Source organism: Blennius ocellaris, assembly GCF_963422515.1.
Source record: "Blennius ocellaris genome assembly, chromosome: 16".
NCBI lineage: Eukaryota > Metazoa > Chordata > Actinopteri > Blenniiformes > Blenniidae > Blennius > Blennius ocellaris.
In genome coordinates this window covers 5,584,053-5,611,388 of record NC_137665.1, presented here as the reverse complement: position 1 = coordinate 5,611,388, position 27,336 = coordinate 5,584,053, and the positions used below count along the sequence as shown (strand labels likewise).

The following is a 27,336-nucleotide window of genomic DNA, read 5'->3' as shown; positions in this document are numbered from 1 at the left end:
ATACAGTTAAAGCAATAGAAAGCACAATCTGCATATCAACATTCATACATTTCTTTTTCTTCACCTTCAAAGTTGGAGTAATTTGATTTGATATTTGCATCAAGATGACCATCCTCCTACCATTATTTGTAACATCAATATTTTTGACTGGCAAATTTGGGGATGGCGCTGCATTTGGTCCATTGGCTATTTAATCAGAAGATAGTTGATGTGATTTTAAAGAAGAAAACAACAATACTTCACACCAAAACAAAATGATTGTTTTCACTCCATTTTGATAACATTTATGTTAATAGAAAACAAATAGCTGGACCATTTCCTTTGTATGTGTTTTTAGTTTTTTGTTTGTTTTAAAATGCAAAATTGCAAAACCAAAAATTTTTTGATATTCCTTCTACAATTTGGAAAAACTTGATGTGGTGTTTGTAAACGTTAGTGGAAGTCAATGGAGATCTGCAATTTTCAGCTCACATAAATAAGAACACAGATACAAGAAAAAAGCAACATGTTGTCATTTGGTGAATTTAGTCATTTGTAATTCTAAATCAATTTCGACAACTGCCTTTGGTCATGCTCGTACATACAGTATGTGAATGTCTCTGGCTGTTCATGTATTAGTTTACAGTAAATGTTGTAATGTGCTACATGTATTCATTCTGCGAGTATTTGTGCAGGTCTGTTAGTGCTTTGAGTGACTGTGGGATAACGCACACAGTAGTAAACAGCCGAGTCTTCAGGCTGCATGTTCTGTCCCTGAATGGTCACAGTCCGAGCAGAAGTGTCTCTGCTGTTGCTGAACTTGCTCTTCAAAGCACCATTTTGGTAAAAGTCCCCTCCACCCCACTGATGAAATATCCAGTCCATCGGTTTTCCTTCACGGTGTCGAACCCAGCCTGTTGCATAGCTGTTATCAGTGAGAGAATAACCAGAGACCTGACAGGTGACGGTCAAAGACTGTCCAGGCTGCACAACCACTGACTCTGGCTGGGTGAGATCAATACCGAAAACACCTGTGAAAACAGAAATAAACATGATCTCCATCATTCCTATTCTTCATTGCTTCTATCTGTGGTTGTACTGAAAGCTCCTTACAGGATGCAGCTGTCAGCAGTAGTAGAGCCTCAGAGATCATGGTTGATGTCCAAGTTGAACTAATGTGATCCCTGTTGTCGTCTCACTCACACGTAGCGACGCACTTCTTTTTGAGTCCCCCTCAGTTTGCATGGAGTCAAATTAATTCAGTAGGAGGTGTAAGGATTTGTCCTCTAGATTCACTGTGGGAGTGTTGAAACTTTAATTTACGTACCAGCTCTTTCCAACACTTCCAAAAATGCCTATTTTCACTAATGCAATTTTGCCCTCCTTATGGTGTCTGAATTATCCTGAAAGATTCACTATGAGTCCTGAATCCAGAGCCAAAAATACCCCACACTTAATGCATGTGGTCATAACATGTCAACACGTGTCTGATATGATGGATAGGAAACAAGCAGTTGTTTTCTGCATGAATTCGCCTCAATCTGAGCCTCAGAATAAAACCAACATCCCAACAAAAAGATTTGGTGCATTTTTTTTTTCTTTCATTTATTTATTTCATTGTATTGCTTGTATCTGTATGTTGTACAGCTGCTCTGCCAGCCTCAGTCACTGTGTCTCTGGCACAGTAATAAACAGCCGAATCTTCAGCCTTCAGACTGCTCATCTGCAGAAATATCTGCTGACTGGTGTCGTCTCTGGAGATGGTAAAACGGCCTCCAAGTGATTGAGCGTAATATTTGCTGCTCCCACTGTTAGGAATAGTGGCAACCCACTCCAGTCCTTTTCCAGGAGCCTGTCTGACCCAAGCCATCCAGTAGCTGCTGAATGTGAATCCAGAGGCTCTGCAGGATAATCTGTGGGATTCTCCAGGGCTTTTTATCACTGGTTCAGATTCAGTAAGAGTCTGACCATCAACACCTGTGGAGACAAACAATTAAACCATTACATGTAGTTACTTTTTAACTTCTTTTTTTTTTCAGACAAATTCAAGACCAACTCCACTGTAGAAAAGCTTCACCTGCCCAGCAGACAGTTAAAAGTAGAAGTCCTATCTGATAGTCCATCTTGTTCAATCCTGTGTGCGTCCTTGTCCTTCATCATGGCTGCTGCTAGATATGTAGTAGGATCTCATGCAGGATTTGCATTGACTCCTCCTCCCATCATTTTCATCCTTCACACCTGTGAACAGATCAACATCTTGTTTGAATCATGATAAAATTCCGTTTAAAAATGTCTTCTGACAGTAGCAACTGCGCCGGATCCAGGTGACATTATCGGCATCACAACAACATGAAACATGTGAAAGGAAGATCATTGTATTTACACACAGATCTGAAATTCGGTCATCTGACTGAAGAATAAAAGGTTTTATTTTTTTCTATATCAATTTTCTGACAATGTCAAACATTATATTTTAATGCAAACAGTGAATCAAAGTTGTTCTAATGTGAAATGATAATGTATTTGCTTTCTAGTTTAATATTATGTTAATGTCACTATTTCATCCAATAATTTGAAGCCAGTTTAGCTATTTTTTTGCATTTAAATGAGTTTAAATAAATGATATTCATACTTTCAGGGTGTACTTTAGACAATAAGTGAATTACTTTATCCAGTCACTCTCTAGCAAACAGCACTACAACAACATTCAGACCTCAACGGGCAAACTGCAGGATGAAACCTTTTTTTTCCCAGCACGTTTTGTGATTTTATTATGACTCAAACTATACTTGTTTCTGTGGAGAAGCAACAATAGTTTGTAGGATACATACAATTTTAACTTAATTAAATCAGCATTTGAGATGCATCTTGAAAATATTTTGAAGTTAATAAAATTAATGAAAAATAAATTTTTCCTTTGCAAACAAGCTTGAAGGCTTCACCGCGGACTACTGTGGGATTTTGTGCAGCTGTAACACCAACATCACACACTGTGTCTCTGGCACAGTAATAAACAGCCGAATCGTCATTTTTCAGACTGTTCATCTGCAGAAGTAGCTGATTTCTGCTGTCGTCTCTGGAGATGGTGAAACGGCCCCGGACTGACTGAGAGTAAAATCTCCTGCTACCGCTGCCGCTGTCATGCCAGGCAATCCATTCCAATCCTTTCCCAGGAGCCTGTCTGATCCAGGCCATATAGTTGCTACTCAGTGTGATTCCAGAGCCTGTACAGGTCAGTCTGTGGGATTCCCCTGGCATTTTTACCACAGGATCAGACTCAGTCAGAGTCTGACCACTTGATCCTGTCAATACAAAAGATAGAGTTTCATTTGCTGTGAGTGAGCAGTCTACTGAAATAGAAAATCAACATAAGGTTTATGAAATGCTTCACCTGCCCAGCAGAGAGTGAAAAGCAGTAGTCTCAACCTGCTGAAGGCCATCGTGTTAAACTGCCTGTCCTGTTTACTGCCGTCTGTCATCCTCTCAGCAACCAGTAAGTAGAGGTGATAAGATGTGTTTTGCATTGACTCCTCCTTATGTAAAAAAAAAAAAATAAATTCTAGTTTGGTTTCATAATTTGTATTTGTGTTCTGGGTAGAATATATGAGGGATAATTTCATTTGACTGTTTATTTAAATATTCATTTATGCATTGATTTATTTCAGAACAATGTTTTTCATTCAGATTAAATTAATAATGTCCATCTTCCTCACTAACTGTCAATAAGAGAAAACTAAATCCCACAAAACTAAATCAACACCAACAGAATATTTTATAGTCAGCATGTCACTGTACAGTGAGAGGGAAGATGTCTGTACGAAAGAAATGTGTTTTTATCTTGACAGCCTAAGGTTTGAAACGTGTAGATTTTACACATCTATTGTGACAAATGTCAACTTATAGAACAAAATCCATCACATGATAAACTTTCACAGCAAACTAAATAGTTGTCAAGCGGTGGAAGGACGATATGAGGGTGACAGTGGAGCTGTGATTTCACCAATGTTCAGCTTGCTTTTGTGTAAAAATGTCTTTACGGATCAACACAATTAATCAGAGCCTTCCCTGTCCAGCAGATTGTAAAAGCAACAGAAGTCATATATTTTATTGTTGTAAGGGGCAGAAACATAATCAGCTCTTAGTGTTTATGCGATTTCTTGTTAAAAATTGTTTTGAGTAATTGCCTGTCAAATAGACTTTACTGATGTAAAAATAGCATCAAGTATTAAGACTGAAGATCTGCTGAGTTGTGATTTCGTATATTCTCTGAAATATGAAGTGTGTTAGTTTTCTTGCTTTTATGGGTTCATATGTAAACCTCTTTATCACAGACAAGATGATTCATACAGTAAATAATTCCCTTGTCAGCATTCTCTTCTGTTTGTGGTGTTGTCGCGCCTCCTCTGGAAGACTCACGCTATACAGGAAGTCAGGCTCAATGGGTTTTTTGCTTCACCCTGTTGAAGCTTTGAATCACTGTGGTCTCTCGCACAGTAATACACAGCAGTGTCCTCGGGCTGCATATTCTGTCCATTGAGGGTCACCCTTTTGCTGGAAGTATCAAGATCAATGTTGAACTTGTTCCTCAGTGTGTCTTTGTAGTATGAGCCACCAGTATATTTGCTACCAATCCACTCCAGTCCTTTCCCTGCAGGCTGTCTGATCCAAGCTGTGTAGTAGCTGCCCAGAGAATAAGAGACCTGACAGGTGATGGACAGGGGTTGACCAGGCTGCAGAATCGCAGAGGACGGCTGTGTCAGCTGTTCACATTTCACATCTGTAAAAATATGAACGACAATGGTAAAAATGTAATAAGAATTGAATAAAAGTTCTTGACAAATTGCCCGATCACACCGCAAAGACACATGAGCTTTGTGAAAGGAGGGGACTCACAGGAAGCAGCTGCACAAAGCAACAGGACAGCAACAGAAAACATGGTTGATGGTGAAGCCGATGTGCAGCAAACTGTCGTGAGAGCTTCATGTTTTTATAGCTGAATTGTGGAGAGCGCCACCGATGTTTGCATAAACTTGACCAAACTGGTGTTATTCAATGAAGCCAGTGGAAAACAACATTTCCCTACTCTGTTTTATCACATTTACTGAATTTGGAGATTATGTAATCTTTATTACTCATTATTATGTTAATATTGCACACAGGGCCTTCACAGAAACAGGTTTTCTGATTTGTGCATAGTGTATACAGCTTCATTCAACTACCATTGATAAAATATTTTTAAATACCTTTTGTTGTGATTATTCTTCTTCATACTCACAATGAAAATATTAGTAACAAATAAGAGTTGAATTTAGAATTTGAGGGACCGTGATGATGTCCATCTGACAAATAAAAAGTATAATCTGTCATTTTCATATTTACTGAGTATAACTAAGAACAATGAAAAGTAATTCATCAAGCGATCTGATGTACTGGTAACACGCATTGAAGTCATTTCATAGTGAGATTCGTGCTGAACATGTTATAATCCAATCTCATTTTGGGCTGAAGCATTAATTCCTCTTCATGCCGAGAGCACTTACACACTTATCATACTGAAAACATTCAAATTAATTGTGATGTGTGTTTGTTCAAACTACATGTTTGCATAGATAACCACTAATGCAAATGTGTTTTAGCAGATGTGTGAGGACAAAAATACAGACAGGCTACTTGGAGGTTTGACTGACAAATGCCTGCTCAGGGACTGAAACAAACAGAAAGGAACTTGAGAGAAAAAGAAACAAATTATGAGCAGCTTTTTTTTTGGTGGCAGTCACTCATCTGACATTGTCTCTTCTTTTCCTGAATTGGAGGTACAAAGTGTTGATGACTCTCAGTCAGATTTTTGCTTGATTAGATGACACTGACTTGTCTGCAGTCAATTGTCACTTTCTATTCGATTGCTCTTGGCAGGACAGACAAACCTTTATGCAACAACATGTTTTTCTGTTTTACTCCTGACTTAAATTCATTTGACAAAACTAACTCAAGTCCCACATTTCAACTTAAGTAGTTTGAATATTCAGAGTTTGGTGTGCTGGCATAACTCGATTCATTCAGATCGAATACAGTTTGCTTACAAAACTCATCTTGGGCTAATAAAACATTCAGTTCACTAAACTGTTGCTAACTATCCCGACTGGTTGTAAATTGTTCATGGTGTTAATAGATTTCATTTATAATGGAAGATAAATTCCATGCTGGAAGTAATATTGAATTTTGAAAATGTTGCATTACATTTTCACTTACATGCTTTCTCAATTTTGGAGGGAAATTTAAGTTTATGAAAAACAGAAAAGTAAAACATAATAGTTGAACTTCTCTGAAACTACTCACTCACTCATGCATGTTCAAATAGAAAAGGTTTCTGATCTAAAATATTTAAGCATTTGAGCACAGTTCATTCTTAAAAGGTGATTAAAAATTTATATAAGACTCCTTCTTGGCCTCTATTGGGAAAAATCAGTACAATTAATTTGTGAACAGCTTTTGAAAGAGCTTAGCTCACTGTGGGTGTCGAGCACAGTAATAAACAGCTGAATCTTCAGTGCTTAGGTTGTTCATCTGTAAATACACCTGCTGTTTGCTGTTGTCTCTGGAGATCGTAAACCGCCCTTGAACTGACTGAGAGTAGTATTTGTTGGTTCCATCAGGGTTACTGATGGAAGCAACCCACTCCAGTCCTTTTCCAGGGGGCTGTCTGACCCAACCCATTCCATAGTCACGAAATGTGAATCCAGACCCTGTACAGGTCAGTGTGTGTGATTCACCAAGGGTTTTAAAAACGGACTCAGATTCAATCAGAGTCTGAGCACCAGTACCTGTTAAGACAAATGAGGAGGACTGGCGTGAGTATCACAGTCCATGCAAAAGAACAAAAATCAACATAATCAGGGAAAGTGTTGTCTTGTCACCTGCCCAGCAGAGCGCTAAAAGCAGCAGTCCTCTCACCAGGTCCATCATGTAAAAGTGTGTGTCACTGCTCTGTTTCTGTGCAGATAAGTAAGAGGGCACACTCAAGTTTTGCATGAACTCCTCCTCAACATACACACATGCATGTGATGCGCACAGTGGTTCAATGCAAATATAACATGTTTGCCAGCAGAAAAGCTTCTTGTTATTTATTTATTTGTTTGTTTGTTCATTCATTCATTCATTTGTTTGTTTGTTTGTTTGTTTAGTTAATTAGTTAGTCGTAGTAGTAGTAGCCAGGGCCGCCCCTGGCCAAGTGGGGGCCCTAAACAGGATTTTATTTTTGGGCCCCCCTTCCAATAACATAATAATGATAATGATAATAAATTACAATTACTAACGAATCAAATGAACAGCCTCATTCAACAGTGGAACAGGAACTTTGTAGATCAAAAGTGGAACAATAACTTTACAGATCAACAGTAGAACAATATCTCCAGTCCACATCTAGACACAATTATCATCTCTTCTGTCTCATGATTAGCGCGAGCAGAAATGCTAGCAGTTTATGTTTATGCCAATAAGTCAGATGGTGACACTTCGCGCTTTCAATCATTGCATCTCTTTTTTTCTCTCTCTCTCCTGCCTCGGGCTGACTTGGTGGCGGTGCTCTACGCGCGCCTCTCGGCAAAATGCACGCGCATCCTTTGCGCATTTGCAGAGAATGATGATGCTTTATTGATCCTGAGGGAAATTCAATTCACTTGCGCAAAATGGGCCCCCCCCCCGTGGATCGCGGGGCCCTACGCACAGCGCGTGTTCTGCGTGTAGGGAGGGTCGGGCCTGGTAGTAGCAGCAGTAGTAGTCGTAGTAGTAGTAGTAGCAGTGAGTGACTGAGCCTGATGTGAACGAAGTATTTGTACAGGCATGCTGGTGGCTCGTGTCACTGTGGCACTTCGCACACAGTAATAAACGCCACTGTCCTCAGGCTGCAGACTCAGCCCTCTTAATTCCACTCTGCTGGCAGCAGCGAGTGTGCGGTAGCTGAATTTGTTTTTCAGCGCATTGTTTTGGTAAAAGCTTCCTCCACCCCATCGAACCAAAATCCACTCCATTGCTGCTCCTTGCCGCTTTCTGATCCAACCTGTAGCAAAACTGTTGTCGGTCAAAGAATAACCAGACACCTGACAGGTGATGGTCAAAGACTGCCCAGGCTGCGCGGACATTGAATCAGGCTGAATGAAACTGACACTGTCGACACCTGTTGGAATAAGAAACCATCATCAGTTTCATCATTCGTGTAATTATTCAGTGTTTCTCCTCTGTTAATAAGTAAGTGAAAACTCCTCACAGGAAACAGCTGCCAGCAGCAGTAACGGCGCCACAGAGAACATGATGGAAGCTGCAGCTGAACTGATGTGAGCTCTTCTGCCACATGGCTGCACCCTTATAAGGCAACAAAGGAATAAAAAAAAAAAAAAAGAGCACAATTTACATAGTGATATTAACAAGACATGTAAATCATATTAAAATCTATTCAAATGAAAATGATTTCCTTCTCATTTGCAAATGTTATGCGCTAAAGCAACAGATTTAAAATTATCCCTTCACCATGAGCATGATGGAGGGAAACATAGTAATTAGATTAATTTGGCTCAGTTATGAGCTGCTACTGTGAAGCCATTTTCTGGACATTTCTTCCCACTAACCCAAAACACTGGAGTGCTTAGCACAGTAATACAATGCAAATGTCTATGAGAGTAAGTCCCAGGTAAATCTTGGCATTGCTGTTACTTGTGTTTTTTTCTACCTTGCACAATGCACAAATAAAACCTTGGGAGGGAAATAGTTAAACTTAATCTATTTAAAATGTATTGAATCAAATGAAAAAAACAAAATCCATCTTGATTCCCCAATGATTTGTTCAGGTAACTTTAAAATTAGGTTCATATTATCAGTATGTTTTGTCACTTTTTTACTTTTCCAACAGTAAATTATTATATGATAGTCAGGGCAATTTGCGAGCTCCTCCAGCTCAGTAGAAATGAAACCACCAACTTTCAGCTGGGTTTAAAAATCAGCTGATTCACCTTCAGTTGTTCTCGTCAGATGTTTTGTGGCTGTGAAATGTGGGCAAATTGACAGAAAGACACAAATTCAACAAATATCTGTCGCCACTGTCTCGTTACAAAAGATGAGGTCCATCCCATTGTTGCGGTGGACGCTTTGTCGGCCCCACAAACCTGCTGACATGCACATTAAATCATTTGGAATTAAAAACTTGAAAAATTCTCATGAAATTCCCTGAAGAAATATGAAAATCCACAATGGGCCCTTATGTACAATTGGATTTTGTTTTTGTTGTTGTTGTTATTTAAAAACAAATATCGATACATTGAAATAGATGTGCTGTGAACTTCTCTATATATCTGACAAAAGAATATGTTCACTGATTTCACACCAAATCAGAATTATGGGGGATCGTTGATCAAAATCAAGTCAATATTTAAAACTGCAGAGTTCAACCACATCCACATTTTACTGCGCTCCACAAATTAGACATTTTGAAAATGTGTTTATGATACTGAGGAAATTGAGCTTGCCTAGTTACATTTTAAGAGCCACCTACAAAGTCTCTGTTTAATATCATCTCAAATTATGTAGCATTTCAACAGGTTTCAGGGTTTGGTCTATACTAATTATGGCGGCATGTGTGAGTTACAACTTCATCAAGTTTGTGCGAGCCTTTAGAATATAATTTCTTTAGTATTTAATCTAATTTATAGGAAAATATGAGGAAGTGTAATTTATGAAAGCTACATGGACAAGCTTCCTACATGATTATCAAGTTGATCTTCCTGATCTTGAACTTTTTTTGGCAGTTTGGACTCAGATGGTTTTCAAGCCCTTCTAAGCTGTGGTTTTTGACTGATTGGAAGTTTTCTTTTACTGGAATTTGAAGCATTTTGGAAAGAATGCACATTGTCAGAGTAAATAAAAAACATCACGAGAAACCAAAGTTCTTTATTGTGCAAAATGTGGGAAAGAAAACCTAAAATGCTCCCAAGCTTTATTAATTCACTGTATAAAAAAAATCCTGTGGTCATAATAAAAACTTGCTATGAATAAATGCTTGCTCCATCACCAGCCTATTGGTATTACTCCCTTACATTGACAGACATTTTTGTGGAGCTAAATTTTACATTTATCAATGATAAATCACATTTTCCCACAAAGAATCAATACATAACCCTAACATAAGTAATATATAGTTCATTATTTGGTTGTTTTTTTACTATATCTGTGAGACCAACAGCAGTGGTTTGTAGAAAGCACCAGATCTAGAATTACTGAGCAAACTGAGCCATACTTTAATCACAATAGCGCACAAACTGAAAGGCTTCAGCCTTCCTCCTGTTGTGATGCTGGTTTACTGTCCTTGCATCAAAGCATAAATGCATAAAGTAAACATTTAAAGTAAACATTTTACTGCAGCTGCTATAGTATCTATAGTGAACTATAGTATCTAGCATACAGGCTTCTCCAGTAATTCGACTTTCTGACAAATGACAGTACATGCATCTTTGTCCCTTTCTTTTTGCCTTGCTTCCAGGGCATCAGGGTCATGAACAGGGCGCAACAGAGCCAAACAACGCTGTTGAAGACAAAGCCAAAAAGAGAACACCAGTCAGATGAATCCAAAATGTTTTGATGTACTAATGTGTTTTTCCTGATACCTCTTTGAGGGGGCCCTTGGTGAGACAGATTTTACCAACAACCCAGATTGGTGCCGCAACCACAGAGGAAAGAGCCATGGCCCAGCCCACACCGTACGCCCAGCGTGGGAACGCATCTCCCCTCCTGGATGTGAGCGGCGTGTATCCCAAAAAGAAGCAGACAAAACCAACCTTGAAGGAAATAAAAGAGGGGGGAAAAAACAGGCGCCTTCCATATCAGTTACGTCTCACACAGCACAAATGTATTTAGTTATTTTTTAACAGAATGAATGTTGGGGGTTGTGTCATATTTCCTGAAAAGTAAGAAGTCACTTTTGTATGCATGTAGTGAGATATCAGTGTCACTCTGAACCTCATGCACCGCGACTGGTAAATACAGAAGCCAATTTTGTTTGTTGTAGTGTGTCGTCCTGCGGCTCCATCCCAGGTTTTCTAAAAGTAAAATGGGAGGTAGAGCCGTCAGCTATCAGGTGCTTCTCATGTGGAATCAGCTCCCAGTTTCCATGAGAGACTGACACAGTCCCTGCTTTTAAGATTAGGTTTGAAACTTTTCAGTTTAATAAAGCTTACCGTTTTGTCTAGGGGCGGACCACCTTGTACAGTTAAGCTCCAATAGGTTTAGACTGCTGGGAGACTTTTATTTATATGAGCTTCTTTCTGTTCTCACTTTCTATACAGAGATGTTTCAAGAATTTCCCTAGGATTAATAAAGCATTTCTGTCCTATTTCTATTCAAATCGAATTGAATTGAATTGAATTGAATCATCTTCCTCACATTACCTCACATTTAAGTAACAAATTAAATGTTTCATGTGCATGTCAATGAATATATGATAAATGCATGTGTCACATTTGTTTATTTGGTAGTGTGATAAATTGCTTCATGGTTGATCCTTTCAAGTTGATTGTTATGGCATAGTGTTTGAAAAGACAAACGCAGGTCTAACGCATGTTATTTCAGACACTATGCACACAAATGCACACACTTTGTTGTTACATAGTGAAAGATGTGGGAGAAAATTTTTTATGTGAAATTGCTGTTTAGTTCAATTAGGAAAAAGCTTTTTGAAACATTCGTGGCTAAAAAGCAGTGAAAGTGGTCCAGTCAAAGATATGGATTACAATCTCAAATCGTTCATTTTTTTACTCACTGTTATTCTCTTCTATCCTGCTTTGTCTGAGACCAAAGCAAGTAATGACTGTTAATGGCTGTTAACTCACAACAAAGAGCAGAGGGGTGAAGTATCGCCAGCACAGGATGAAGAAACAGTGTGGCTTCTGTCCGATCATCTTCTCAACCTCGTCACTCAGCCGCTCAGCACCTGCAGTACGAACGCATCATGTTTTGATATTTATAATGACAAAAATCAAATTGTAAAATACCTTAACTTTACAGTGGTTCTGCTTACCAAAGCCCCACCCTGCAGCAAGACACTGCAGCAGGCCAACAAACAATATGCTCGCTCCACTGGCACCATAGTAGTCAATCAGCTCAAAGAGATAGATCCCCCCCTGGACATCACAGGGCAAAAAACATGCTTACAGTATACACGCTTTAAATTTTTCTTCTGTTATAAAATAATCAGTGGGCATGAGATTCAGGGTGAGTACTTGAGTGACGGTGGAGAGCTGTATGATGAAGCAGACCAAACAGAAGAGCAGGAGAAAGAACTCTCTGCGCCAGGGTCTGCGCATCTGCATCGGGAACATGTCGACCACAGTTGATGTTATCGTCTCCAAACCTGTGAATTGAGACACATTAAGAAGAATGTGTCTTAGTCATTAGTCATTTTGTTGTGCAATAGAAGGATTTTGGGACTCCAACAGTATCAACTGAGTTTTCTTTGCTATCATACTGTTTGACCTCAGATTTATCAGCGACAGTGAATACTTGGCAGCGGTAAGCACTGCGCAGTCTTACCACTGAGTCCAGCCCCAACAGAATGAGCATGAGGAAGAAGCAGGAGGCCCATAGCTGAGGAAGCGGCATCATGGCTACAGCCTGAGGAAACGCAATGAATGCCAAACTAGGACCTGCCAGGACATTAAGGGGCTTTTCAACAAACTTATGACGATGCGAATGACATTTTTATAATAAAACCAAGCTTTAACGTTTAAAGATACCTGAATCGACCACTGCGTCGATGGGAATTCCCTGGCGATGAGCCATGAAGCCCAAAGTTGAGAAAACTGCAAAGCCAGCAACAAGGCTGGTGCAAGTGTTGAGTGCACACAACCACAAGCTGTCTCTGCATGTGAAAGGAACCAATCAGAGTGACACAAGACATCAGAGTTCAAGGTTCTATTTAAGTCGCCATAAACCAATGTAAGAGGTCACATCGCGGACTCCAAAATATACCAAAAACCATTACTAGTAGTGTGGCAATCACATGGCTTACTTGTAACAGTTGTTTTTCTCTTTGTTGTAGCTGCCCAGTGTGATTAGGCTTCCGGACGAAACACCATAAGAGAAAAGGACCTGAGAACAAGCATCCATCCACACCTGACGAAAAAAAGGTGAAGGGAAACACAACTGATATAGTCATATGAGGGACAGCGACTGGAGGGTGACGTTCAATATTTTTGGTCCTCTGTAACAATCTTATTTGATCGTCAAAAACAAACGATACCACTCTGTATTTGCAACTGTCCCCAAATAAATAAGCAGGACATTTGAAAGCTGCAGGCTTCGCCCACCTGAAGCTTTGCCAGATGAGATGCGTCTGGATACAGGTAATAGACCACACCCTGCCAGGCTCCTGGCAGCGTCAGTCCCCTGACCAGCAAGATGACCAACATGACATATGGGAACACAGCGGTAAAATAAACAACCTGAAATCCCAATAAACACAAGCAAGATTAGAGGACAATGCTGTTATTTATGTCATGAATAAACCACAAGTACTTGGTTATGCTCTTGTGTTTACCTGTTTGATAAATACAAATCAGATAAAGAACAATAAGCAAAAATTGGATTAAAAAATGATCATGGTCAGTTCTGATTCTGGTTCAGGTTGTTAACTATTCTTTGTATGAATGTTGGTAGACCTTCCCGGTGGTGCGAACTCCTTTCCAGATGCTGAAGTAGCAGGCCAGCCAGCAGACCAGCAGACACAGCAGCAGCTCCCACTGCACCGAACCAAGATCCTCAATTCCCGCAGACATGGACAGCAGTTTCCTCCTGTGTACAATGAGCGGACGATAAGGAGCATGGTTATTAAATTTGAACAATGTCCGGTTGAGATCTCTCATGTCAATGAAGAAGAATTAGAAACTATATGGTTAAAATATTCAATGATTGAATAAGTGTTATAAGTGTTGATGTTTTATTTTGTGCGCAAATTGCACACATATTGTTAGTGTGTAACAGGGTCATGCCTTCAAAAATTCTGAATATGGAGCAATAATTTGACGACGTACAGTATACCTTAACAGAGAAACCATTACAGACTTCTTGCAGCAGTCTTCTGCCATGTGTAAACAATAGAGCAACACTGACTCACTCCCAAAACTCAGAAACTGAAGACTTGGTGAAATTTCCAGACGTCCAGTCCAGCGTCACGTTGCCTCTGTGCTCTGTAGTGTTTATTGAAGTGAGTTCCACACATTTGTCTGTTGACATTCAGAGAGAAAAATCTGTCTTTCAATTGTAAGATTGCAAACCGGTGAAACTTTGGCCCAGTTTTTAAACAGTCATTTAAATGGTGTCGATGAAATTAGCTCGTAGTTGCGAATGTGAATCATTGTATGGCTCTGTATGTGTTTCCCTGTGATGAAATGGTGACCTCTTTGAGGTCATCTGTCTTCTTCATCATTTGGAAAAGTGAATTTACAAGCATATGCTTGGGCATGAAGATTTCATGTTGTTAGCCATCATTCAATTCACACCTGTATGCTGTTAGATGAACCAATAAAAATCTGACCAGTTCAACCTAAAGAGATTTAATTTAAGATTTTGCATCCAAGTTTGTAAGGGGCTTTTCTGCATTACAACTGTATGAGTTTAATCAAAAACAATTAAGTGTTATTTGCAAACTGACAGTTGCATTGTGGTCATCTCACAGCACCTAACATTCAAATCAAAGAGTGTGCCTGTTGGGGATTCAGATTTCACTTGTATGGACTGAATAACATTATTGTGGGTCACTAGAAGTCAGTGTTGTATCAAGTATGTTTTCGATCACACCTCATGGTAGGATTATTTAGTTACTCTAAAAAATGATATCATTGTAGCAGAAATTGTATTCATTACTGAAACTGATGTTTTTTAATCATGTTTCAAAGCAGGATCTATACAATTCTGACCGGTGTTCCATGGATTGTTGCAGGTGGCCCAGGGCAGAGGATTTCTGAAACAGTAGATGAGGTACAGGAGAGCCCAGGCCAAGATCACAATGTAGAATCTGGAATACAGCTGGATCATAATGATAGAATAACCAGCCCCTGGAAGTTAAACACACAAACAACAACAAAAAACAATTTACTTTCACATGTTAAGACCTGGCAACAAAAAAATGTAAATGAAAAATTGTCTGTCCTGAAAAGGGTTAAACATAAAAAATATCATTAAAAATTATTGGACTTTTTTTTCATTCTTATTTTATTGTCAGTTCAAGAAATACTGGACAAGGTAACGGAAGTTTACTTATGCAACACCATTCAGGTAAGGAAAGGTGCTTCACAAGGAAATATAATTAATACATTAAAACAATGTATTTATTTATTTATTTATTTATTTATTTATTTATTTATTTATTTATTTATTTATTTATTTATTTATTTATTTATTTATTCATTCATTCATTCATTCATTTATTCATTCATTCATTTGGACATGACGATGCATATTAATGTACAAACAATCTCGTTATTTATCACCAGGTTGCTGTAAAGAAGCCGGATTCAGCACAAGGTTAATGTCCATTGTCCCACACATAAATCCATACAGATATATAAAAACAATGAAGTGAAACAAAGACAATGATGATGAAATCATTCTTAAAATAACAATTAAAGATAATATATGAGTCTAAAATGTGTCCCCTGTGTGTTGAATATTTTTTTTACATTCTCAAGGATGTTCAGAGGTTCCAACTGTAATCGCTTGGATTGTCGCAGTGACTATTATAATCTCCCACTGTGATACACTGCTACCAGGAGTGTACAGGAAGACAGGTACAGGACACCGACCTGGGACTCCGTCACATGGTGCGCCACATTACCACCAACACTAAAGAGGTGGTGGTGGCCTTCAGGAGACTGAGGCTGCAACCGGAGCCTGTCACCATCACTGGGCTATATGTGCACATTGTACAGAAATACAAATACCTGGGCGTACAGCTGAATGACAGGGAAGACTGGTCTTGTAACACAGAGGTCAACAAAGGTTGTTTGCTGATTTTCATCACTGCTGGAACCGGTTATTTCCCCACAGGAAACAATAAAATATCTAAAGTCACAATTATACATACATCAGACAGTATGTTGCTCAATCATGAAATACGTTTGGGCTATATTTCGGAAGTTTAGATGGTTACTTGTTACTAATATTGGCAGGAAGGGTTCATTTGAAGTGTATTCTGTTTAAAAGTGTCAAACTTTCCATATGACGGATGTTTGCATTGGATATTTTTGAAGCCACTGTGCATACTATGCCCCTAACAGGAACAAATAACTCCTGCAACTTTGTTTCCATTTGCTTATCTATGTTCCTCTGATGAACACAATCAAATCACATTTTTAAAGTTTTTGTGACTGAAGTGATTTTTTTACCTCACAATGCTCTGTTTATTCATGTTATATTTGTTAACAAATTTAAAAAAGAAGAGGCATAAGTGTAAACAGTGGAGATCAACTTCCAAATGCAAACTGCTGCTGACAACTCAGTGTATTTAAGTTAATTTACCCTGGCTGCGAAGACACCTTTGGCACTGTGAGAAAAGTAAACATGGTTTGTCAAACAACAGTGGAAGAGCTGCCTCAGGGAAGCAACCGACCATTAGTTTGTCTATAGACCGTTTTAGACAAAATGTAACAAAAGTGTTTAGAAATGTAAAGAACCGAGTCCCTCCCATGCCCTACAGACTGAAAAATAAATCTTTCATCAAGTCTACTTCACTTGGCAGTCATCACATGAAAAGAGAAAACGATGTTTTCATAATAAACTGACTTCGATCAACATAACAGATTCAATGCACAAGATCAGCTAATTCTGCCATATTCCAAAGAAGATGGAGGTTTATTAGTACCAGTATCTTTGACACTGTGGTGGAATCTCAATCGTCTAAATGGACTGCTGATATTTCCCTAGGGCAGACGGGGACAGGATGCTAAAGAGACAGTTTACAATGACTAGCCCTGAACTTTAAAACACTGAAGGGGTTTCTTAGGTCGGAAGACTCATTGTCACTGCTGCCACAGCTCTGAAACGAGACTGTGTGGATTGGGGTGTGCGGTGGATCTTGTCACAACTGCAGGACAACAGAAGGTGGACTCCATGACTCACCCGTGTTACTGATGCTGACCATTTTGGTAGAGCGGTATGCTCAAGTATCAGGGACTTAGAAGTATTTTGAAATGAAAACGTGGGATAAGTCTGAAACTGACGCGTCAAGAAGAAATGTGGTGATTACCTTGTGCCATCGGGCAGAGCTTGATCCAGCAGGTGATGGTACCCTCCTGAGTGTACTGACCAATCACAGTCTCCAGGATGTAGAGCGGCACGCCACACAGCACAGCAAAGAAACAGTAAGGTATCAGGAAAACACCTGTGCTCACAGACACAAAGGAGGAAATTCTCTTTCAGGCATTATTCATTTTTGTTGATGATAACCACTTTTTAATTTGCTCACAAATTTGTGTAAAAACAACAACATGTAAATACTATCAATTAGGCCGTAGATAATTTTGACAAATCCCCTGAAATAAACTGCAGGAAATGGCCATTTGTCGAATTTACTATCGCATAGATTAACAGGTAGCACTTTTAAAGGAATTTGGCTGTTTTGGTTGTTCAATACTAGTTGCTTTGTAACTCTAGAAAGTCAGAAAATTCATTCATAATTTAATAAATACATCTGAAATGGTGACTTTTTTTATGATTGTTTGTCTTTTCAGATTAATGAAAAGCATCTCTGCATGCTGTGAGATCGCAAGATTAGATTAAAATGTGACTGTTGTACTTGTCAGGAATGTTCAGTGAGCTCTCATTTGCAACAACACAAAACATACATGTGACCGCCTCAAAATTATAAACTAGATTAGACTGTTTGGTATTTTTAACATTCAGTAAAAGTCAGGGATTTATTTCTAATCTAGAATTTTTTTTATTGTCCCTGACAAATAAACCAATAAACTAAATTAAACTACCTCCAGCTCGACAAATATATGTCAATGTACATATGAAGAGTATTTCTTTTAAATGTATGATTCATAGCATGTTTTGATTTATATGTCTGCAATAAAAATGGTCATCATGAAACAGGATAAAATGCACTAATCAATTCAGCTTACCTCCTCCATGTTTAAAGCACAGGTAGGGGAACCTCCACACGTTGCCCAGGCCCACGATATTTCCTGCCGATGCCAGGATAAATTCCCTTTTTTTGGTCCAATGTTCCCTTTTTTTCTGGACGGTCTCCATTCTTGTCTTCACACTTCAGGTAGCTGATTACTAATGCAGCTTCACATTACAGTGGGTGTGGTAGACACAAGTCGGGGAGACTGGATATGGTTGCAACACTTTTTGCTTCAGCACTTGTAACTCACTGAATTTCTGGGCTCGAGTTCTCAAACCTTTATACCAAGTACCCACATTTGTTGACTACAAATAGCACCAATTCAAACCTCTGCTAGAATAGCACGGACAGTGTGAGTTGATGTCAAATATATGGTGTTCCTTTGTTACAACCTACCCCACGACCAGGGTAGGTTGTAACACATGCTGGGCTAAGTTGTAACAACTAGACAAAAGAAGCAAAAACAGAAGACAGGCCATGTAATATGCTTCAAAAAGAGATGTATTTATCCTCATTGACAGGCTTTTTAGATTTATCTTGCGCCTACACTAGTATTCAGTCCTTCTCTCATCTAACCTGTCATATTAGTGACAAGCCTGTGTTATGCATACCTCACGTGGAGTGAGTCTATAAAATAGGTCTGCTGCCTGAGTCAAATAGTCAGCCAACATTTCCTCCTGCTCCTCAGAGAAAACGTTGTTGCTGCTCCAGTAACCTACACTGGGAAGACCACTGGAGCCCTGGTCTCTCAGCTTCTGCAGTGTTTTACAGTATCTGCTCACTGTTCCATGGCAGATCTCATGTCTCTTCGCCACTGATCTGACCGACTTGCCCTTCTTTGTGACCTCATCAGATATTTTTTTTTTAAAAACATTTGCAGGCACACCTCGGTCAGCCTTCGTTTTCCACAGCCTAGGCATTCTGTAAAAGTATTAAAATCAAGAACGTAGTATTAGTCGTATGTAAGGGGAAGGTCGTAACATGATGTGTTACAACCCACCCCGCCCCTGTCCGCCATTGTTTAGCTAGCTGTATTAGCATAGTGGTTTGAAATTAGCAGGGGAAACATGCATCACATTTTGCCTGAGAAACTACAATTTAATCTAATGTAAGTCATATAGTTTTATGTACAAAAGTACTAAACAAAATATAGTCTTGGTCAAAAAAATTACTTTCATACCTCAAAATTCATTTTGACTCTGCATGCACTTGTTTCCAGCCTTGATAATCACCATGTGGGATCGGGGAGGAAGTGGGTAAACATTGATATCATCATATGCCTCCTATCATATCCCTGATTGGTGGAAGATTGGTGGAGACCATACCCGGTCTCCCCTATCTTCCAACTGACTGTCATGTTGGATGAATGAGACCAGAACTTGAACCAGCATTTATAAACCGTCTTTATGATCAAGGTCAAATCAAATGAATGACAATATTTCTTTTCAAATAATACACTGGCATGTTTGTTTTATATTTTAGAGGAGAAGTTTGCTCAAGACACACAATGTCAGGGCCACCCCGGACCATATGGGGAAATTATAAGTACTTTCCTCATAACGACTAGTTTTGGGGGCTCGTCCGGGATCTACTCTACCCAGGGTCTCAATGCTGCACAGGAGGTTTTATTTAGGATTGCAAAGGATAAAAACATGAATCAATTGAGCAAGGACTCTGCTCCAGCAGAACTTGGGCCTTAATCTCTGCCATGTGTTCAGTGAAAATGGTTTATATAGGCACCAGTTATTAATTAGGATTCCTCTCAATGTGAAGGCTGTGTCAAAAGTGCACAGTGTCCCAGAGTAATATGGTAGTCAAAACACAGTGAAGTCACATTACTCCATAGCAATCTCCCCTGTTAATAAAATGTGAACACATTTCAACAAACCAAAAGATAGAGACAAAATAAATTAGAACTTTAACAAGAATAGAACTTCCTATCGGAGAGAGCAATCTCAGAAATCAAATATATTTGCTTTACATTGTGGTTGCATTTCAGAATTTTTATTCCATCAACATCAGTAAAAGAACAATACCTCAAAGTGTGTCGTGTTTTCTTCCTTTTTTTTAATTCTTTTTTTTAAATTTATGTCCTCCTTTATCTATGTTTCAACGACCATTCCAAAGCTGATCCATTGTGACGCACACATCTTCACACCAACACATTAATTGTTTAAACCTTCACCTAATGCAGATGCCAAGTGTAAACAGGTTAGCATGCCTGAGAAAGCCTGAGAAAGTGACAGTTGAAAATACCTTCAGGCCAAACAACCTTTTGACAAATCAAAAAATTAATTAATTGAACAAACGTCATTAATCCCATTTGATTACAGATTCACACGATACCAGAATGGAATGTTTGACTATGTATACGTGTATATGAATGTGTTCATTTTTCATGTGACTGCAACTGACAGTGACTCCTACTGAAATCCCACAAAAAGACTGCCGACCCTCATTCAGTTTTATCAGTCAGTCATTCCAGTTCATTTCTCATCATGTCACCATCACGTCAGAACTTTGAACGTTAGTGATCAACCTTGCCACCTCCACAACCTCCTCACTCCTCCAGCCACCACACCTTCATCCTCCATCGACAGTAGCTGTCCATTCACAATTCTCTGCGCTTTCACCGCCTTTCTATCATTGGAAGTCTCAGCAGAAACAGAAGGGGCACAGAATCACCCCACATGTCGTCACAGAAAATCACATGTCTTTCTCAGAATCTGTGTCTAGCAATTTCAATTTAATACATTGAAGACTTTTTAAGCAGTTATTTGGACACCCTGATGCAGCTGGGGCCTGTCTGTGCGGAGCTTACATCTGGATGCCTTTTTTTCAACAACCTAAATAAGACGTCGTTTCACCTTTCTACCATATATAGACCATGAAGACACATCTTTCTAATTACCTGAAATGCAGCTTTTCTGTAAAATTTTGACATTGTTTACATGGAATGCAAAGGTGTCTTTTCAAAGTTTTAAACCATTTTTAAAAATAACAAATGAATAAATAAATCAAACAATCAATCAATCATATAATCAATGAATGGTGACATTTTATTTCAGCTTTGTTACATGTGGTGAGATTACAAGTTTCGTTTTGCAACGTGTGAGTTGTACCTGCCATATGGGTTTACCGAGTGTTCATTTTCATCTACTCTTTTTGTGACTTCAAGATTTTAAACTGGATTACAGTGTTGTGGTTTTAACACTAACTAAAAGTGAACTTCACTTATTGACTTTTTAGACAAATCCTTCGTCAGTTATTGTCATAAACTCATAAACACGGTTTTATTTGTTTAGTTCCTGCTGTTTTGCTGCAGGCTGCAAAACAAGTTGCCCCATGGGGATAGTAAGATCCTTCCTCCTTAACAGTTGCTACATCTCATTGGAAAAAAAAAATAAAAGATTGCGCTTGCCAGCAAATAACGTACCACAGACACTGTGTACATGAATGCAACCTACTTGAAATGTTGATTGAATTATGAGTGAGTACGTGCGTTTGCAAGCTTGCATTACTGTTTGTGGAGAGTTTGTGTTATTCATCAAAACCAGGAAGATCTGGATGCATATTTTGAAATAAATGTAGGCTATATATAGGTGATAACCATGGGTGACATGCATTGAAACATTTTTCATTTTGTTTGTTCTTAAAGCTGCTGCACTTGCAGCTGCATCACCATCTCTTGAGCTCTGCTAATTCCAACCATCAGTGGTAACATGTGTGCTACTCAACGTGCTGGTGAACATTTAAAGTGCTGGAATAAAGTGCTGCGAGTGCTTAAAATGTTGAAGGTTCATTGCAACCAGTCAGAACCAGTCAGAACATGAGGCCATGAACAAATCCTTGTTTTTACACTTTTTTTTTTGACTGTTAACATACCACAAACTGTATTATAAAACCATTCTAAACATTATATAACATTATTTATTTGACAGTTACTGGTCTGGGGGCCCCTCCTCCTGTCAGAGTGGTGGTGGAGGCTTTTGTGAAGGTGATAACAGTCTTCCATCACTGTGGGAATCTGGCACAGTAATACACTGCACTGTCTTCAAGCTGCATGTTCAGGCCTGTAAGAGTCACTGTGTTGCTGGAGCCATCCACATTAATAGTAAACTTGCTCTTGAGTGAATCTTTATGGTGTGACCCTCCAGCATATTTCATGCCAATCCACTCCAGCTCTTTTCCTTCAGGCTGTCTGATCCAACCAGTCCAATAGCTGCTCACAGAATAAGACACCTGACAGTTGATGGTCAGGTGTTGACCTGGCTGTAATATCACAGACGCAGGTTGTGTCAGCTGTTCACACTTCCCATCTGTTTAAAAAAGCAAAATATTGTGAAACAAAATATCAAACTGAGCCAAAAGAAAAAAAACAGATTTGGAGACTCACAAGATCCAAATCCCAGCAGCAGGAACAGAGCTACAGGAAACATGGTGCCTTGAAACTCAGCTTCAATCAGGGGAAACTGACGTGCTTTGAACGTCTTCCTGAGGTCAGTGGTTTATATGTGACTGAAAAGGAAGCCCACTGAATTTGCATATTGAACGTGACACATGAATTAAGGATGGTGTAACTCGACTCCCCCGTCGACACTTCACTTTGTTTATAAGTCTTTGCAGGACATCTGTTTCCTTCATGCAGTCAGTAGTTTGTCCATGGACATGCAGCTGAATCTTCTCACTCTCACAGGATCACCACAGCTTTTTTATGCTTGTTGGTATCCAAGGTCATCATACTCAAGTTTTATTTTTCTCTGATGCTAGAATCAATAAGATGTTATCAAGTCTCCAGAAGACTTATGAATGATTCACTAAGCATTTTGTCTGTTGTGTCATGTATATAGTTTGGAACAGTGATTGGAGCACTTCTATATAAATAAAAATGTTGGGTGATATCAGACAATTCCAACTTTATTGTGGCACTATTCTGTATTTATCGAGCAGTAAAACAAGAACAAAGTGAGGTTGACATCATAATAAAAAAGGTTCATGCTTGATGACATGGAAAAGGCAGAATAGACAGTCACAATGACTTTTCTAGATGAGAATGACATAAACCACAACAGCGACCCAAACAACTTAAGCAGTCTGTGAATTGAGATACACAGGGAGAGAAAGCGGAAAGGTAAATGAATTATAGATTAAATAATCAATCAATTGATTAATTAAAATGTTAAATGAAAAGTATGCATAACAATGCAAATCAGCCTTATTTACATTGTTGACTGCTTTCAGTCATTGTAGATTTATTTAAACAAATCCCTCAAATATCAGCATTTGATCTGCATCTGTTTTATATCTCTGTTTAACTATTGCTTCAGACTCAGTGCTTCAACGTCAGGGCCTACCAACAGAAATATTAAATACTGTGATGAAGCCATACTGCATGTTTATCACATTAAAAAATAGATAAAGACTCTTTACCTGCACAGTTAACTGATACAGTTAATTTACAGCAATTGAGAATCAAAGTCGGATCATTTCTGAAGACAACGTCAGCAATGCTGTTTAATTTTCACAACTGCTACCAGGACACACTTGCAAAAGAGATTATTATTCTCAAGGTGTTTCTCCTGAATAAATAAAGGCTAATGAATGAAATGATGAACTTATATGTAAAAAGGATAGCAATCATAATTTGCTCCTTCCTCATGAAAAATAATTGTGATGCATATGTTTTTTTGCACTTGCACATTCTTGTCCAGTACTGCCACTTGTAGGCCACTGTGGAGTTTTCATACAGATCCTCTGTCCAGGTGAATCACTGTGTCTTTGGCACAATAATATACAGCAGAATCCTTTGGTCCTAGATTGTTCAGTGTCAGATATGTCATGCTTTTGATGTCATCTCGACTGACTTGAACGCGTCCATTCAAGCTGCTGGGATAGTTGTTGCTACTGGAAGTAGAAAAGCTGTTTCCAATCCATTCCGGTCCTTTTCCAACAGGTTGTCTGAACCAGCTCATAACACAGCAGCTAAATGTGAAGCCAGATCCCCTGCAGGACAGCTGGAGAGTCTCCCCGACATTTTTCACCATTGGACTGGAAGGAATGGATTCCATTGACTGCCCTGTACAGTCTGAGAAACCATGGAAGAGAGTTAGGAAGTCATCTGGAAACATTGCTGAAATTATGAAGTATCTGCTGGCTTGTGGCAAAACATGGAACCAAACCAGCAGGTGGACTCACAGGGTAGCAAGAGGGCAACTGTCAGCAGAGTGAGCATGTTCATCATCCTGAGTTCATCTGTCCTCTGATGCTCCAGACAATGTTCAACACTGTTAGCAGGACAGAAGTACACTACACAGAGGAAAGATTTGCATCAGGAAACCACCGTGAGGAAATGGGTCATCCACTGATTTGTATTTCAATCAACATATCAGTGAGGTTGTTTGTTAATAAGAATTTGCAATTCTAAAAAAGACACTTTATAGTTTTGAATATATCTGATTTCAGTTACTGTTGTAGGTGTGATAAAGACATTTTTAACAGGTCAAATTCAATTGCATGATCTCCATGGCTGTTTGGGTATTGAAACTGTGACTTCTGATCAATCAACTTGAATTCTTTTAGTTTAGATTATATCTAAAAAGACTCAAATGCAACTCAAAGTACTTAAAACATTTTCGGCTGCAGTATTAAAAGAAAAAATATTTGCAAACATACACACCTCTACACATGGACATACATACATACATACATACATACATACATACATACATACATACATACATACATACATACATACATACATACATACATACATTCATACATATCTGCTTTCATATGTGAAACTGCACATGCTTAAGCACACACAAAACATGCACATACATTCTCACGCAAAAGCATCCAGAGTGATAAAATTAAATCACTTCAAATTAAGGAGGAAGAAAGCAATACACGATCATAGAAATCTCCTTAATTGTAGTTCTTTCATTTCATAATTGCAATATACACCACAGTTTTGGCATGAATTGCAGAACTATTCATAAGATTTTAGAAAGTTTTAAACATTGAATTTAATGCGGTTCCAGGCAGGTTTTATTTGACTGAAGGGGATTATATGGTGTTTTTGGTGGTAAAGGTTGCAAACTCAATAGATGAAGGACTAGATTGTTAGTGATGCAAGAGCACCACCTCTGATGAATTCAAGTAATTGGTATTGAGTGGTTTTTGTTGAAGTTCATCAATGTTTTCTCTCATAGTGAGTCTCTGGCACAGTAATACACAGCAGTGTCTTGAGGCTGCATATTCTGTCCATTTAGAGTCACTGTTTTGCTGGAAGAGTCTGCTGACATGCTGAACTTGTTTTTCAGTGAATCTTTGTAATATGTTGTAGATCCAGCAGCTGCTATTCCAATCCACTCTAGTCCTTTTCCCGCAGGCTGTCTGATCCAACCAGTGTAATAGCTGCTCACAGAGTAAGAGACTTGACAGGTGATGGTCAGACGCTGTCCAGGCTGCACAACCACAGAGGCTGGCTGTGTGAGCTGTTCACTCCTTACACCTGAGGACGAACACATTTTGAGTCATCAAACACTGTATTACCACTGTGCAGACATTCTGCTGTGATCAGACCGGCAGTACGTCTTCCTCACTGACACTCACAGGACGCAGCAGCCAGCAGTAACACAGTCACAGACAACATGTTGGAGGGAATCTGGTGGGAGCTCCTCGTCTTCTGCCGCAGTGGACATCGCGACATCAAGTCTTTATAGTAATGTTGTGATGATGTCTGTTTTGCATAGAAGACAGTGGAAATACATAAAAGGGGGAGTGACTAACAGACCAACTCCAGTTATAGAATGAACTTGTTGTGCTTTTATTACTTGTGAAATATCTGTGCCAATTTGGACAAATAACCAGAAAATGTTTCTTCATATCCATCAAGCTTATCCAATTAAAGGTTATCGTGAACTGGAGCCAATCACAGCTAAAGATGAGCAAAGATCACACACACTCACATTCTCATTATTTAATTAAACAAAAATTTTATTTGTTGATTTTTATTATTGTGCATCATTTCAAATGCTCAGCAGGGTGTAAATTGCAGTGACACTGTTGCAGATGTTATTAATTATTATACACAGGCCCGCCCCACCCTACACGCAGAACACGCGCTGTGCGTAGGGCCCCGCGATCCATGGGGGGCCCCATTTTGCCCGAGTGAATTGAATTTCTTTTGGGATCAATAAAGTATTATCATTCTCTGCAAATGTGCAAAGGATGCGCGTGCATTTTGCCGAGAGGCGCGCGTAGAGCACCGCAACCAAGTGAGCGCGAGGCAGGAGAGAGAGAGAAAAAAGAGAGACGCAATGATTGAAAGCGCGAAGCATCACCATCTGACCAATCAGCGGTCAGATGGGCCGACAGGCGGTTGTTTACGGGTGGAAAGTGGAGAGTAGAGAGATGGCTTCCACTGTTGATCTGTAAAGTTCTTGTTCCACTTTTGATCTATAAAGTTCTTGTTCCACTGTTGATAGAGGCTATTCATTTGATTCGTTTGTAATTGTAATTTTATTATTATTATTATTATCATTATTATTATTATTATTATTATTATTATCATTATCATCATTATTATTATTCTTACTATTAGTATTATTATTATTATTATTATTATTATTTATTTTTTTTTATTATTTTTTTTAATCTTTATTTTTATTTTATTTTTTATTATTATGTTGTTATTGGAAGGGGGGGCCCAAAATAAAATCCTGCTTTGGGCCCCCACTTGGCCAGGGGCGGCCCTGATTGTACATGTTAAATGACGAATGTAAAATGTAATAATTTAAAATAGTTTGATGTGTTGAGTTTTTGTACACCTGTGAAGCTGCCTTCGGTCAATGTTTCTCTCGAGCACAAAAATAAACAGCAGAATCCTCAGTAGAGACACTGTTCAACTGCAGATACACCTGGTTTGCACTGTTGTCTCTGGAGATGGTGAACCGGCCTCTGAGTGAGTCAGAGTAATAGATGCTGCTACTCCCGCTGCTGATATAGGCAATCCATTCCAGTTTCTTCCCAGCAGGCTGTCTGATCCAAGCCATAGCAAAATGGCTGCCTCCAAACCCTGAATATATGCAGGTCAGTCTGGTTGATTCTCCAGGCCTCTTTACCACGGATTCAGACTCAGTCAGTGTTTGACTGTCAGTACCTACAACCAGACAAATGATGCAATACTG

At 39.0% G+C, this 27,336-nt stretch overlaps 1 protein-coding gene across 1 annotated transcript; it reads right to left on the bottom strand.

The window, feature by feature from the left end:
• Window positions 1-2,211: 2,211 nt before the first annotated feature.
• On the bottom strand, window positions 2,212-18,270 carry LOC308141686 (sodium- and chloride-dependent GABA transporter 2-like; the record flags this gene model as incomplete). Its single annotated transcript, XM_080511895.1, has 18 exons — window positions 2,212-2,217; window positions 2,971-3,281; window positions 4,457-4,756; window positions 8,036-8,152; window positions 10,468-10,546; window positions 10,629-10,799; window positions 11,850-11,950; window positions 12,038-12,140; window positions 12,240-12,377; window positions 12,550-12,662; window positions 12,753-12,877; window positions 13,028-13,131; window positions 13,326-13,460; window positions 13,677-13,809; window positions 14,132-14,240; window positions 14,934-15,071; window positions 17,261-17,395; window positions 18,141-18,270. 18 exons carry the CDS (start codon window positions 18,268-18,270, stop codon window positions 2,212-2,214), a joined length of 2,448 nt encoding a protein of 815 aa, XP_080368021.1.
• Window positions 18,271-27,336: the final 9,066 nt, after the last annotated feature.